Source organism: Notolabrus celidotus, chromosome 23 (assembly GCF_009762535.1).
Source record: "Notolabrus celidotus isolate fNotCel1 chromosome 23, fNotCel1.pri, whole genome shotgun sequence".
In the NCBI taxonomy this organism is placed as follows: Eukaryota; Metazoa; Chordata; class Actinopteri; order Labriformes; family Labridae; genus Notolabrus; species Notolabrus celidotus.
In genome coordinates, this window is record NC_048294.1 from 13,203,076 (window position 1) to 13,220,299 (window position 17,224).

Sequence of the window (17,224 nt, forward strand, 5' to 3'; positions counted from 1 at the left end):
CCTCACTCCCTCCACAGAGTGACATTCATTAATTAAATATGGTGTACTGCCGCAGGATGTGCTTCCCTTTCCACTATCTCCAGACACTAATAATTACATTGGCATTTAGCTCCGTGATAAGCCGACCCTATGGCCTTTATGAAATGTTCCCTGGGCCCGGATACTGAGCAAAATATAGACTGATGCGAGGCCACATATCGATCCATCTGCCTGTCTTCTTGCTTTTATCTTAAGAAAAAAGGCAGCGTTCATTAGCATGGCTGAAGAATCTAACAACAACACCTGATTTTTTAAACCATTAAAGGCTGAAATCGAGCTTTGGTTGTGTAACACTGCTCAAAGGTTGGCTCTGATTAAATGAAGTTAGAGCTGCTGCTGTTGAAGTAAATGCCAAAGGGACTGTTGTCATTCATGAAACATACTCTCCTGTAGCTAAATCTTAAAGAGTGTTCTTGACTGTACTGTGCAGAATCTCAGCATGCATTTTTGCAATGCTAAATGCTGCGCTAAATCTACTGAGTATTTTCTCAATCAGGATTCTTTGCAGCATATAAATGCATATAAAAAGTTTAGAATGCTGGTGGAACAGTTTGATAGTTTTGTTGAACTGCAAATGCAACAAAACAAAAATCCCTTTATAACCATTGAAGTGTCAGAAAAAAATACATCCATTCTTGAGTACCAGAAATCATTTAAAGCTTCTATAAGGAGTATTTTCTGGTAATGCAACAAACTGAATTTTATCCTGATGTCTGGATAACAGCTACAAAGGTAAACCAGAACATCAAAGATTAAGATTGATTATTTTTCTACTGTAAATTTTAATGTCTGTAACCGACGGTGGGGTTGGTGTTGGAAAAAGTAACATTTTTCAGTGCATGCTATTTTGTTCTTTTCAAAACACCGTAGCTGGGCTGCCACAGTGTCTTCTTGCTTACTTCTGCTACCAGGATGGAAAATAATGACACCACTGTGCTTTTGAATGGAAGTCTTGTTTAAGACTTCATTGCGTTTATTTGATACCTTAATTTAAGACACTGGTAAGATTTTTTTTACATTAATTGTGATTAACTATAGAAATTCAGTGATGAATTGCAGTATAAAAAATGTATGATTTGACAACCCTGCTTACAAGACTTATTGTATTTCACTACATACAGGGATATAAAACACACTATAGCTGCAAGACCATCTAGTTAATATGTCAGTTCTGCTAAAATACCACCTCATAGCTACAATTGTCTGTGTTTTTTGATCATCTCATGCTCATTTACAAACTAAACTAATTCTTTAAGAATTACTTTTCCCATCTAAGTGTTTCGCACCCATGTGCTTGTTGTACCTAATACATTTACTAAAAACAGGGCTGATATCTTAAAAGTAAGTCCAAGATAAATCTCTTAAAAGTCAAATGTGAATCAAAATCACATATTTCTATGAAGTCTGCCATTGACATCCAAAACACTGAAAATGTACAAGCAGCTGTTTAGACAAGAAAATAAATGTCAGGGATAAGCTGAAAGCTCAACTTTATCAGTGTTTGCCTGTAAGATTCTTTCTCTGCCGATCACAGGAAAGTTAGCCAAAAAGCTTGAGAGTATTAACTTTTATTTTTTTCTTAATTACTTTGCCTCAGGTGGCCTAATCAGATTGGTACATTGCAAGATGATTATGCTGCTTGTCAGCTTCAGGGATGCATGAATTGATGATTATGTCACTGTAAACATTGGATTTCAGTTTGCAGCACAAGCTCACTCTTACCAGTGACATGTTAGTAAGTTATCAGCAAACAGCATGTCATTCCTCCTCTCAAGTATCTTTTTTCATGCTCCATAGATTCCTCTCTCCTTCTTTGGACTTTTTCCTTTTATTGATTGCTTATTACATTGTTATAGTGCAAATAGTAATAGTGCAAAGGTTGGATATTGAGTATTACAAGTCCGTACTTAATTTCCACAGGTTCATAAATGGTAAGTGCCATCAATATTGGTAAGCTCTAGGACAAATAGTGATAGTTATTTATTCTTGACTTCTTGTGTGACAGGGCAGAATATCTAATAATGTCGGCACAGATAATTCGATGTGAAGAGAATGCAGCTGAGAGAATGCATGTGAGAGTTGTTTGTTAAGATAACAACCGCAACCTTAAGGAAAAAATATGATTTTGTAAAGATGTCGCCTTCAGCTTTTTTGGCCTCTGATCCTGATCCGATTTTTAATCTTCCAACACTAAGTTCCGATGTGATACTGAAAAGTTACTGAGAATAGATGGCAGCAAAGCAAGTTTCAAAATAGCTTCATGTTAACACTTTCTAGTTCAGAATTGGTGGTGCTGACTTTGCTGTTAGTCAACACCAGACCAGAGAGCGTCATCACAGCCAACGGTCTGGAGCCTGGCTGCCCTGCCTCACTCTGTCTCACGTCATGTTGCCCTCTGTTTCCATTCCCCTTCTTCCCCTTCTATGATCTGCTTTTGTTACTACTGTCTTCTTCAAAGGTGGTTTAGCCAACTTGACTAGCAGTCACCACTAGAGCAGAGAGCAACTTAGCAGCCAACAACCTCAGTCAAACAGCTCTGCCTCACTCTGTCCTGTGTCAGCTGCCCTGTTTTTATTACCCATCCTTGATTTCATTGGCTAGCTGGTTTAGCATGTGATCATGTTGGTTTGTTTTGTGGTCTGCCTGCCATGTTTTTTTCCTACATTATTCAGTTCTCAGTCTGTCAAAGCCAAAGTGGATTGATTTGACTGACTGTGGTTATTAACTCAGGACACAACAATGGCTTTGAACACTTTAGGTTTATCTTTTTGAATAATCCTTTTAAGAAAGCACCCTAGGGAAGTAGTTTTAATTAAATGAAATGAGAACAAGCTGTCAAATCTTCGCACATCTTTTCATTACGTCTTTATTTTGCACCAAAATCTTGGCTAGTATCAATATGTGTCAATAAATGTAGTTAAGCAATATTATATTTGACATACCTATCAATGATATCTTAACAATATTCATCCTTTCTCATTGCCTGACAAATATCTTTTCACTACTTGGATACAAGAATACAATAACTCAGAGGAACAGTGCAAATCAGTCTCTCCAGATTTGCTCCGATAATCTCTGATCACCAAATTAAAGTTGAGATTTCAGTCCCTCTTGTTTCAGACCGGTCCTGGCTGGAATTACCAGGGAAGGTTTCACTGAAAAACCATCTGGGCTTCAAATTGGACCTCTGCACTCGGGGGATTGTATGTACCATTCAGTATCAGCTAGTGCTCTTGCTACCTTGGGAAATCTGCCTCTGACTTCTATTATTTTGGTCGATGTTCCCGTGCTCGTCTGTCAAAGGGCCTGAAAGGGGATCACTAGTGAGTCCTTTTCTGTCTGAACAACACGCTGTGCTGCCGTATTTGTCGCCGACTGGCTTCTTGCAAAGGATAAAAGCTCAAATTGACTGACAGGGATGCTTAGAGGAGGCGAACAGACATAAGCAGCCGGCGGCTTTATTACACATGTGACTCTCTGCTCATGCATGTGTATATCCAGTATGCACACATGCTGTATGTGCTGTAACACTGCGTGGGAGTGGTAATATTTTCACTTGTGTGGGTTCGTGGTAATAAATGTCTCATCTTTTTGTTTGTTCGTTTTTCCACATATTTGCAAGGTGATGCATTTCATAACTCCGTCTAGAAACCCAATATTCTCTTGCCAGGTGGATATAAGTGGTGTTAGAACTGTGCTTCTGGGACCAGCTGGATCTATCAAATAACATAACACAGTATGTAACAATGTTATTTGATCTTTCCTGCCTCCACTCTCTCTCTCTCTCTCTCTCTGTAAGGCAATATATCTGCACACTGTCTTATCAGCCTTCATGTTGTATGGACTAAATAAACTGTGGAGCTTGTTTGTCAGAAATGTTTGTGAATTTTCACATAACGGGGGACAAATCTCTCGGAAATTGAGGTTCAGACACAGTTTACAGAGAAGAATGCTATTACATAAAAGTGATGCATACAACATCGTCTAAAATTATAGCTTGGATATGAATCTTGAAGAATTCTCTCTTTCTTTTTTCACTTGAATTTTAAGACAACACCTTTTTAGCTTTGTGTGAGCAAGAAAAGTATCACTGTCAGGCAGACACCTTGTGTCTCCATATTTTGTCACCTCGTTTTTTTTGTCAATGAATGCCATTGATTTCCTTTTAAAGTAGAATGTAGTGGTTTTGGAGATACAAGGTTTCTGCTTGTCAGTGCCAATATAAGGATTGCTACTAGCATAAATCTAATGCTTGAACTGCTAGTGCCTGTTTAAGTGAGCCAAACTCAGCAAACTGAAGTGCAGGCCAGCTACTTTGAATGATTTTTAATGCTACGATAGTGACAGTTCTTTGTGTTCACAAATGCAGCCCACCTTGAAAATTTCAGGAAGTTTAGGGAGTTTTGTTTGTACATGAATACAACTTTACATAGTTTATGGCCTTAATTACTTCCTTCAAGTCGTCACCAGTACAACTTTATGTTTATATTCAAAATTACAACCCATGTGGAGTTGTTGGCCAAGCGGTTCAAGCGTCAACTACATGTGCAGAGGCTGTAGTTCTCATTTCAGGGGTCGATGGTTGATGGTTTGACTCCCAGCCATGGCCACTTGCTGCATGTCTTCCCCCACCCTTGACTCACCACATTCCCTCTTCATTCTCTCTTCAGCTGTCTTATCGATTAGGGGGCAAAAATGTCCCCCCAAAAAACAACAAAACTTGAAATTACGGAATCATTTAGTTTAAACCAAGCGGCAACCTCTGGTCTAAAAATATGAGTCCAATGCGGAAGTGCTAAAAACTGCAGTTCATCGAGGATCCGCTTGAGGCTGGCTCCGGAAGTACCAGAAGTCACATACACATGAATGGGAAAAAGCCGATCTTTACAGCAGAAATAAACATGTTTACAGCCTGGTACAAAAGACAAGTGTAGTCCAGATAGCTCATTTCTTTATCGGCACACACTGTGATGGGGGTGAATTTTTTTCTAACACGGCAATTTTGAAGCTATTGAGATTACGAGTCTTCCAATGAGAGGCACAGCTGACTGCGGGAACGCTGTGGCTGTTGACTAGGAGGCTCAAACTCCGCTTCTTTACGTCACAATCACTCGACAGCAGCAATATGGCCGCCGCCGATTGGCCCCAAACAGATCTTCAGAAACAGATGGGTGATGTCACGGATCCTTCGTCCATATTTTATACAGTCTATGGTTTAAACCAACAACAAAGCAGTCAGGGCAGGGCTAACTATGATTGACAAGTTGGTACCAATGCAACAAAGTGGGTTTCCATCCTGTCTTTCCAAATATTGTCACTCCTCATTATAAGAAACAAAAAACAAGATTGCGGTGGCAAAATTGCATTACTCAAGGCTTTTAAAGGAGGCTCAAAAAGCAATAGGTGACATTACAACATCTGGTGTCCATTTCTTGTTAACTGACAAAAGCAGCAAATGCTTTGAAATTAGAGGCTCGACTTATTTGATATATAATGACTAAAGCAATATTTGATTGATAATCAAAAGTGCTGCAGAATAAATAAGCTGTCATTCTGCTGTGGATTAATGGACCAATTGTTTCTGTTTTCCTACAGAATTGAACTGTCTAACCATAAATTGCTGATTCCTTTACAAAGGTCGAGCTCCAAATACAAAGAGCATGTCACCAGCAACAAAAGATAAAAGGCTGAATACTGAATAACAAACCCTGAACTTCAGCCTCAAACAGAACTGGCATTCAGCTCATTTCCTCTCGCGCGCACAGCTTAATTTGTATGCATTTCAAACAAACACATTTCAATTTGGCTTTGAAAAGGCTACCTAAGCACAAAAGAACTTTTTTTTCTGTTTTCACAGCACCTGCCTTCTAGTCCAAAATGTCCAGATCCACAGTGTGTGTTTATTAGCTTAGCTTAATTGTGCATAGTATCTAAAGGTCAGTGCCTGCTGTGATGCATCGCTGCCAAAATGGCTTCCAGGGGACACTGTTTCAGATGAATAAACACTGAAAGCTGCACCACCTTCCACCCCTCCATCCCCATCTCACCACCCTGCATTGCATTCAGCTTTTTCAGGCCTTGCACGAGGTCCTGTGACTGATGGGCATCCACTGGTACGCACCGCCTCACTGACTTCCATTCCAGCAGGCAAAAGACAGCAGATTAATTCGCTTGTCAATTTTTCACCCCCTATTTTTCTGCAAGGTTTTATCCAGATAGAAGGAATGATGTGTTTGTCCGCCAGTGAATTAAAACATGCACTTTATCTGTATAACTACAGCCCTCTTCCTGATTAACTGTATTTGACTTCTATAAGCAGTAAACTTCTTCCGTTTGGCTGTAAAACGCTGATTTAATGAGAGAGTGACTTGAATAGATAAGCAGATATGGTGGTGGGGATTATTGGAAGGCGAGCTGAATGGGAGATGGATGCAATGCAGTTTATTATCAGTTATGTAATGCACTTTTTATAAGCCTATACCTGAGGGGCGAGGAGGCGCTCTGAAATAGATGCGAGATTGTGTGCATCCTGAGATATGTGTCAGAATGTATGCGTGCTTTTGAGAAGATGTGTCCACTTGTGATGCAGGTCATGTATTAGATTGTATTAAGAATTTACAAGAGGAGAAAAAGCGAGCTATGTTGAGTGCATTTTAAAGATACACAGACTTCAGATAATATTGGAGCTCATGTTTGATTCATGTATTGTGTTTACACATTTATGTGTTTTTGTGCGATTTGACTATAAAACGAAGCGCTCACTTTTTATCATATTTCGATTAAAAGTGTTTTTCCGTCTACCCTCCAGGCTTTGTTGGGAGGAGGCCGCCAAATGGATCTCGCCGAGTTTCAACACACACTCTGGGATATCCTGACGAGAGGAGACAGCGTCAAGGTGAGCTCCATCATTCTTCCTTTCTGACTACTTTTTCTTTCTTTGTCTAGCTGACTGCATTCTACATTCATCTATCCAATCCATTGATTTGTTACTAGTTACCAAGAAAAATCAAACTCAAGACTTTCTGAACACTCCTGGTGATTTGGAGCAGAAAACTTGATGGATGTCTGATGTAACAACTTGTTGGTATTAGGAATGTTGGCAAAAATAAACATTTAATCTTACTGATGGTTGCATATTTTCAGTCAGTCCACAATTTTGCTTCAACGACTTGACTCATCGGCACTAATTAGATCACAGAGTGTGAGTAAAACAGTGTGATGTTTTTGGTGGGCGGGGCTTGGTTGAACGCGAATCAATCCTTAGTCGAACGCGAAAGTTTTTTTGGCTTGTTTTCAACAATGATGGAAGAGACCACGACTCCCTCTGAATATGTGAAGTCACTTCCTGTCCAGGATCAAGGTTTACTTGAATAAGTTGACACTGACGAAAGGGCAGAAAAATATGAATATGAAGCCCACGCAGAAGTGTATAAACTGCAGTTCATTGAGATTCTGCTTGAGACTGGCTGCGGAAACACCGGAAACAACATAGACACCAATTCAAAAAAGACGATATTTGCAGCATTAATAAACATGTTTACAGCCAATTGTCTTGGCTCTCCGTAGCTAATTTCTCTATCGGTACACACTGTACGGGGAGTGGATTTTTTTCTAGTGCGACGGTTCAGTAGATATTAAGATTACAAGTTTTTGCCCAAATAAGGACATGACTGACTTGATGTAAACACATAGCTGTTGGCTAGGAGGCTCAAACCCCACCTCTTTATGTCACACTAAGTTTGGTTGAGTTCTGCATTTCCAATATGGCTGCCTCCATTGATTTGCTTCATAACAGCGCTCAGGAACAGATGGGTGACGTCACGGATACTACGTTCATTCTTTATACAGTCTATGCTGCCGACCCAAGAACTGACCAAGGGTGGAATCGCAGAACATTTTCATTTCATTTATTGTAAATCTGAGTGTGTATAGTAATGACAAGCTGAGGGCGTTTGAGTCCTTTGATGCCTTAATATTTGTGGTTCATCACTATGGCAGTAGTACAAAGGAGGACGACAAATAAACAGTGTGCCCCATTCTTTTGCTAGCGATGCCAACGTTAGCCCATGTGCTAAGAACTCAATGTTTCTGAGAAATCCACATGTTGATTTCCTGATAAGGGTAATTAAACCTTAATGTACATAACATCATCCATCCATACAACAGTAAATACACGCTTTATGAAGTTTGCAGTACACACATGACCAGTTTTGATGTTCGCCTGTGTCCTGTCCGTTCGTCTTATCGTGTTTAACCACAGTTGTCTTCGTTTTGATGACGGGCAGTTGCGGCTGGTAGACAGTAGAATATCACTGTTGAGACATTTCTGTTACTACTTGTGTTCTGGCACCCAACAACACAACATTTCAAGACAACTTTTAAAGACTCCTATGACGCCTATTACCCTGTAGTGGGCATCTGTTTGTCACTCCAGTTTCACCTCTTTTTACCTCCATCTAATACTCTGATGTCATTGTGACCTAACTTTACCCACTCCTCCATTATCAACATACATTAAATCTCATCACTCATATTGAAACTAAGAGTAGCACTAAACACATATCCTGTGTATTGGAATTGGTTACCAGCTACGTTGTTATTTTGAGCATTAGTGTTGGCCCTGATTTTCATGAACAGTGCATCTCTATTCTTTAATCTAAACATCTACTAGAATAGACTGTAAAGCCAGTTTAATTTATGGTCTTTGGCAAACTGTGTCAGGTTGTGCATGCGTAAGAGGCTAAGCTCTCAGAATGTCGGAATCTGGTACCATCATAAGGTATGTCTGGTATTTTGGTTCACGGCCAAACACCGGCAAATCCAACTCTTCTTTTGTGTAACTTTTTCTTCCACACCATTCAACTTCTCTGACACGCTGAGTCTCATGATGCGAAGTTGAGATTTGAAAGGCATGAGTTGACGTCTCCGCTAGCCTGCGCTTCCTGCTGTTAACCAAAACGCCCCTGCCTGAGTAGAACAGACAAGGTGGAGACATTTATGTGTGTCTTTGAAGAAGAATGATTGCAGCTTGACACAGGTAATGCGGTCATTTCCGCAGGTGAGGATTCTGCCTCCAGCCATTCTTCTCAAAGGACACTATCTAGACAGCTCATGGTCTGGAAAATGGAGTGAATTTGCATGCTGAAGTTCACCAAAGTTACCATGAAAATTGACTTTGCCTCTGTGACTCAGCCTAATAGTGACTGCAATTACTTTTTAAATTTGTGGACTACATAAATACTGTGCGACCAAGACCCAATCCTTCAAATCCCTCTAAATCAAAACCATTTTATCAGCATTTTAAAGCTGATAGGGAGGTTCTAGCTGGTTGTGAAACAGAATACAATTCCTAACTGTGCCTCTTGATGAACTACAAAAGTAAACAAGACCATTATTAGCATGAAGATTGACTATTTTTATGTAGATATTTTCATTGTTTAAAACTGATGTTGGGGGTAGGTGTCAGACAAAGTAATTGTTAGCAAGCTGCCAGAATAGCCTTTTCTTACATTTTCTTGTAACACTTCTAGATGAATGATACATTTTACTGTCAAAATAAAGCTGGTTGAGATTTTTAATCAGAACATACCAAAACATATGTACATGACATGCTCAGCGTTAAGATGAGGTACTACTTTGTCTAGAGGGGGCGCCAGAAGCAACATAAACTGAAAGTCTTACAAGATCTTCATAAAACAAAAATATTTGTTTAATCTTGATTATCAGTTAATGAATCGACATATTTATGGTTAGCAACTATGGTTGTTTTCATTACCAAAAACTAAAACTATACTAAATAACAAAAACTAGAGTGCCAAAAACATAAACAGACTGACAAACTGAAAGAATAGAAAAAAATTGTGCTGTTTTAAGAAATGAAAACATCTTTTCTGGATGATTGTGGTTCTTCATATATTAATGCAAAACTCTTAATCTTTACATCATCAAAATGGCTGAGTTATAGACAGATTCAAATCCTGTATTGTTAGGAAATAAAATAAACAGACCAAAACTGTAAACATGGCTGAAATGGGTAAAATAAAATGTGTGTCAAAGGGGCTTTCTGGGCCTTTGGTACCAGCCCCAAGTGGACACTTGATGTACTGCAGTCTTTTGCACTCTTGGCATTGATTTTATTTTTCAATACCAGAAGTTGCAGTTTGGTCTGAACCTGGAAAATAATCCAATATTTAAAAAACAACAACATCAGCAAAAACACTAAAACTAACACTGAAACTAATAAAAACTGATACTAAAACTAAGAAAGCTAAGAAGCTAAACTTACAAACCTATATAAAATCTAATGGAATCTTTATTGAAATGGATTTTAAAGTCAAAACTGAATAAAATAAAAAACTAATTAAGAAATCAAAACTGTTATAGCCTTGATCCCAACTTTAATTTAACAATGAAAAAGCAGAAATGGGGAGGAAAAATGTATTATAATAGGCAGATACTTTGAACAGAACCAAAGTCATGCAATCGGATGATGTACATAAGAAAACAAAGCTTTGATTTTTTCATTAACTGTGTTGATTAACTCCCAGGAACAATGACGAGATAAGAAAAAACAGGAGGATAAAATTAAAAGCACAAATGAGTGTATTCCATTAAGCTGAGTGTACAAAAATCTTGATTACCCCAGAGTTGTAACTGTCGCCAATGGCGACGTGCATGGTGATGTTCTTTCCCTAACCGGCGTCTTATTAGGTTTATCTCATGACTCTATCCTATCTTGACAGCAGCAACACCTCATGAAATCTTCCTTTCTTGAGCCTGTGTTAAGTCAGAGTCCTTAAAATGTGGATATATTTCTTTCCGAGCACAGGTTTATAAACCACGATTTTCATCTGACAGCTAAAAAAGAAAATGTCCGCTCCTCTCTCCATCTCCTGAACCGTGGACGTGGAGAGCACGAGATACCATCCTTTCATTTCCGCTCCTCCAGATAAAAAAGATGAGAGGGAGGACGGGAGGGGGACGAAAGTGAGGCATATCGCCGGGCAGCAGTGATTGAGTCCCGTCGCTAAGCCACAGCCAGGATCTGCTCAAATAACCCACTCTGTCGATAAGAAGCCTGTCATTTCCATAGACAAAAAAACACCGGGCTTCAGATTAGATTTCCACGTCCACGTGGCTTCTCTTTGTGTTGAATGGGAATAATAAGGCAAACTCCTATCTACTGTATTTTCATTAAAAACAGCTGAAATACACTCAGACTTAAAATCGATGATTGCATTTGCACTACAATAACTTGTCAGCAGGGGCAGCATTGGTCTGGATTTTGATGTGAGCATTCAAAATATCAACCAAGTTGCCCTTTCACAGTATGAAAACAATTTCAGATGTAATGTTCATGTACAGGTAAGTGTCCTCATTGCTTGCAAGGTTCATTACCAAGACTGCCAAGACAGTCTTATTCAAGTCTGCACGTAAACCATAACATAAGATTCTTCAATAAAGCTTTGAAGTATCAACAAACATTTAGTGATATTCTCATAGCATAATTATACACTACCTGTAGTCTCTGTGAGCTTGCTTTCCTTTAGTCTGACCACAACTGTGCAGTATACAGAGCTGTACAATATGCTCTAAAACACACTTTCACTACATCTGAGAACACAGAACCTGTGAGAAAGCATGTTTCCTTTTATATACATACAGCATTCTCTGCAAATATTGCCATCAGTCTTTATTTCCATAATAAAGTGACCATGGTGTCTGACTCTATTACAGGCATTAAGATTATGATCAGCCAATTTAAAGTCAGGGAATTTCAGCGTCTTATCTTTTTTGGTGCGACAGACAAACACAGTATCTTACTTATGCTATACATGATGTCATGTTCTACACCATAAACTAAATATACAGTCAGGAGTTGCTGGAGACCTGCACTACTTGGACTGAACACAACTAGGTAGTCTGCATACATAAGATGGTTCATTAGACTGTTACCAATCATAGGGTCTTATACATTTTTAATGCAAGTAGCCTTTTTCAGGTGTGATGGAGTAGATTTATGTAACATTCACAGCTTGTGGAAAATGTTCGGAAGTGATCACCATATTTAAAAAGCTTCTTAAGCCCATCTTGTGTTTCTGTTGGAAACAGTGAAGCTTCTATATGACACTTAAAACACCATAATGACACTTAGATTCTCAAGAGGTTGTCCCCCACTTATAAGCCATTCAGTTTCCATACCTCTTGATTTCTTCCTCCTCACAGCCTCTGTCAAGCATCTCTTTCACACCCTTCATATTGGAGCCATATGTTCTCTTTCCTCGGATCATTCTTTGATATCTCAGAACGTATTCATCACTAAACCTGATCAGGAAATGAGCGTATTAGAGAAGATGCTTCATGAAGACTGGTGACAGAGATGACCTTTCCACACAGATATAAAAGGTCTGATTGTGTTACTCTAAAGGCTTGCGCGGTAGCTGTGGCGGCTAATGACGTTTTTCATTTCATACTTTCACCCAAGCAACGGCCTTGACGTTTTTTTTTCTGTCAGTCAAACAGCGCTAATGAATCATGTCTCATGCATCTGAATTAGAGGCTAATTATTCTGTCTTTTTCTTTCATTTTAAACCTCTTTACCATGCAGCTCCTTGCCTTTCCTTGTCAAGAGGTTGCAATATCCCTGCAGGCCTTGGTTACGGATAAGATGACATTTGAGGAGATCAGGATTTGGACACCATTTTTCAAACATCCTCTGCCAATCCTGATACAAGCAATAGAACACAAAGGAACCAATCTGATACCCTAACTAAAGGTGCATTTCAACCAAGAGTTCCAGGGTCTTTCAGCCCCCAGAACTACTTTACCCTGAACTAAAAGGTTCTGTGCCCCCCATGGTTGTCTACGTTGCAACTGTGGGGCCGAAGTCCCGGGTAGATTGTGCAAATCAGGCCAGTGACGTATGGAGGAAATAAAAAGTAAAGGCACTACACCACCAGACCAGTAGAGGGCAGTAGGACAAAGACAAATGCCATTCATCACAGATGAGGGGGAGATTATCTACCCCTGAACTACTTTTTTGCCCTGGGTCCGTCGGTCGAAACGCACGTAGTGATCGGTGTAAAGTTCCTCTGGTCGAAAAACGCCTTAATAAGTCACAAAAAGTCAACTGTCTTTAGGTGAGTTATCATGAGATACTGGCAAACAATGATGGTTTGGTGCTAGCAGAGAGTCTAATGATAGTCAAAGATAACAAAAATTTAGCAAGCAGTGTCTCTCCGCCAAAATTGCGTACTTTTTTAATTACATCTGCATCTGAGGAGTATTCCATGTGGGCAATAACTTAAATCAAGGGATTAGAATCACTATAAGGAACAGATGTGTTAAAATACTTGATTCTGATTGGTCAAAATCCCATAACACTGGTTAGTTCTCCACTATAAAAGCAACACTAGAGACAACCTGATCACACACGTCATATCAAATCAATCCATGGGAAGCAGTCCAGCACATTTTCACCTCTGCCTGTCGACACTGTGGCAAAAACTAGCAAGCATTAGTAATCAACCACCGCTCATCTTGACATTTCTAATTTTCAATGATGATTATAGATTGGTCCATATTAGCCTTTAATCACACCCTCACTGCTCTTCATTGTGACGTGACAGAGAGCTAACCAGCCCACATCTGAAGAGCTGAATAGAGCGCTGAGGGATTTCTTTTGCAGGCCACGTAATGTAACGGAAAATGTGATTTCTGAAGCTGATGATGGCGACGGTGGTTTGGTGAATGGGGACACACCAGCTGCAAAGAGGACTTGCAGTGTGTGTCTGTGTCTGTGTGTGTGTGTGTGTGTTTGTGTGTGCGTGTATACTCCTGGCCCTGGTCCTTGAATGAAATGTGCTTTACAAATACAATATCCTCAAATGTAATCCTTGTTTTTTGCTTTTTAGGGTTGTGAATTATGAAAGGACACATGCCTAATTGTTCCCAGCTTTGCCTTAGATGGTACAAAATTCAGCTGCAACATTTGGCAGGGTTCGAACTGGCATAGCTCTGTATTTCAAAATAGATATCATCGGTGAGAGCGGCAGTAATGTCAACTGTTAAAGCGCACTTGAGAGCAATGAACCCATAGTCTGTCATTTACCCACAATGACAGCACTCAGTGTTATGACAATATATACAGCATCCACATGAAGGATCAAGAGGCGTCTTAAGACTTGGAAATCTTTTGGAAAAGACCCAACTGTGTCAGCCTTGGCAGCCAAAGCCTGCTCTGGATATTTCAAGAGCAGAGCAGAATTAGCAGAGCACTTTTGGGCGATTGAGGCCTTTGCTGCAGAGCCTCACGCTCTGTTGGGGTGCATTTGTATGAACATTTAATGGACCCCCTGCTGCTCTCCCTGTCGCCCCCCTTATAAAGAGGCCTAAGCAAACCTGACATCAAGTGCATATGAGGGACTCTCCATCTATCTTTCTATGTTTCCCTCTATCACAGCACATTTTTTCCTCTCACCCTCGCCCTCCCTTCCTTCTTAAGCAAAGACAACTTTGGTGAATATTTCATGTGGGTACATTGCCTCAGTTACACTGTGTCGAGCAGGGAGAGCGGCACGCGATGACGCCTGACAGGCCCACACATACTCCGGCGTCCGCTAGGAGACAGCCTCTCTTTTTTGGTCTGTCTTCATGACACCCCTACTCTTTTTTTACCCCCATCTCTTTTTCCTTCTGTCACAGACACAAGTTCTCTGACTGCTGATCGTTTAGCCGTTTCTTTAAATATTAGTTTGACTGCAGAACTTCTGCTGATCCATCTGATTTTTCCTCAAATGCCAACATATGGATACAAAGCTGTTTTTGCACAGATTGCAACATTTATGGTGTTAAATGATAGGATTACACACTTTTAAGATCACACAGAAACTTTAATGCACTGCTTTTGATGGCTTTGATGTTTACATTTCTGAGAGAATTTCTAAATATCAAAAGGGAATTGTTCTTGTGAGTCATTTCTGTCCGATTGGGCCATTTTTTCCAGCTCTAAACTGATCAGAAGTGGTCATGTAAACACCTTTTGTCATATATTCAGGTGCTATTTATCTGCAACAACTTAATAATTTAAATTTGGTGTGATACAGTGGGAATCATTTAAAAATGAAGGCTGATGACATAAAGATTGTCTAACTTTCTAGAAGGTTGAGAGGCGCCACACATCAAGAACAAGACCTAATTTTACCCTTTAAGCTGACCTCAAACTTCACTCATCTTCACATTATAGAAAATATGCTGCATCAACCATAAAATAATACTTGTAAATGACTAACTTTGTTGTGTCTCTCAATAACATTTTCCCTCAAGCTTCAGTGATTGCCTTCACTGTTATTGGAAGGCACACTTCATTTCCCGTCCCTACATTCAATTTCATGGAGGGCTGAGAAGAAGCTGCCTTTCCACGCTACTTACAAAGATTTGACAACACTACAGCATGCTCACTTTGCTGCCTCTCCCTTCCTTCCCTCTGCTCTTTTATTAAATAAACAGCGTGCTAGCTCAACGTACAGTTTCCACCTTACCGGGCTCGGTGTGACGAGCAGCTGAGCGGTGTCACAGCTAACAGGGGCGGCTCAGCCGCTCTGTTGTGACAACATTCGTTTGATGTAGAAGTGGTAGTCCTCGGCTGCCATGTTCTCTCCCCTTCTGCTCTCTTTCTTGTTCCTGCTCTGCTCCAATCTCACCGCTGTCACGCGTTCTGGAAGCCAACTGGCATGACCTGAAAGTGTGACGGCGACATGCAAGCTGCCGTTTTTTTTTTCCCTCCCTCTCTGTTTTTAAAGCCACCCAATATGCATGCATACATTAAGAGAAAAGCAGCATTTTTACCAGATTAAAGAAGTTTAATTGGCTCACGCTCTTGTCTGAACTGGTGTCCCAGGATGCAGCAGAGGGTGCCAGTGATGTATAAAAGATGTGTGTGCATAAGTGTGTCCCTCATTTGCATAAAGTTGTGTTTTCATCAAACTTAGTCACTTATAAATCTGCCATATGTCCATGAATTTACAGCTCACTGTAGCTTTTTTCAAAGACAAGTGTGCTGCTTAACAACCAGCATCAAACTCGTCTCTCTTCTTCTTGCATGCACGCACGCACGCACGGCACGCATGCATGGCACGGCAAACACGCACACAAGGCAAACACACTCAGACAGACTGTAAAAAAGTGCAGCATCCACCTAAGCTTGCCTTTGCACTGCATTAGTACCACTTCAAGTCCAAATATGCTTTTTCAGAAGACGTGACTCACGCAATAAAAGGTGCAAAATGTGCAACCAAAGTTACCGTTTTGATCTTTTCGGGTGTGAAGCATGATCCCTACTCTTGTGTGAAAATAATTCATAATATGTAACAAAAGACAGGAAACTCTTCTCCTAGTGGAGGAATATTTTGATAGGAAGTGCCATTAAAATTAATCAAAAGATTCACTTGTTAGAAACACGGTGACTCACACCGTCACTCCGCAGCGAGCTGGAGATACAGAAGTGGAAAAGAGCCGGCAGCCATGTATGGGATCGGAAAAGGAAAACCACTCAGGGCGTCTTTGTCCTCTGTTTAAACAGCACCACAGAGGAAGGAGGAGGAGGAGGAGGAGGAGGGGGGGGGAAGGGGATAAGAGAGAAGAAGTTTCTCACAGCTGCCCAGCCTGGGGCCCGAAAATATGAGGCACTCGTCTTCGTCACGGCGTCACCAGCCATCCATTCTCGTCTGTCATTATTTAACCTCTCGCAGAGCACACACAGAGCCTCTCAGACACACTTATACACGCTTACGCCAACACACACTGACTGTGCCGCCTTCATCTTCTCTCAAACACCTCCAGCATCAGATCCTCAAACAAAGCTAACTTAAACCAACTGAAAAACACATGCTGCTGTTTTTTATGATTAATAATGCAGTTTCAATTAAAATGTTAAGAAACTGCAAAACAGGATTTATACAAGTTTATTTGTATATCAATGCAACGCCTAAACTTGTGGGTTTGCAGGGCGGCTGCAGCTCAGTGGTAGAATCTCTCATTTGGAAGGTTGGCGGTTTGATTCCAGCTCTAACAACCACATGCCGAAGTGACTTTTGGCAAGACACTGAACCACAAGTTACTCAAGGTGACTTAGTGGATGGTGTGAATGCATATGAATGGAATCAGATAATCATGATGGTCCCTTACT

General features: G+C 40.3%; 1 protein-coding gene across 4 annotated transcripts in view; it reads left to right on the forward strand.

Moving 5' to 3' along the window:
• LOC117807546 (glucosidase 2 subunit beta-like) overlaps positions 1–17,224 on the forward strand; it is a 182,967-nt gene that overhangs the window by 51,263 nt on the left and 114,480 nt on the right. For all 4 annotated transcript variants that reach the window (XM_034676870.1, XM_034676867.1, XM_034676868.1 and 1 more), the window contains one exon: positions 6,848–6,934. In XM_034676870.1, the coding sequence (XP_034532761.1) occupies positions 6,848–6,934 (87 nt within the window). The remainder of the gene's footprint in view (positions 1–6,847; positions 6,935–17,224) is intronic.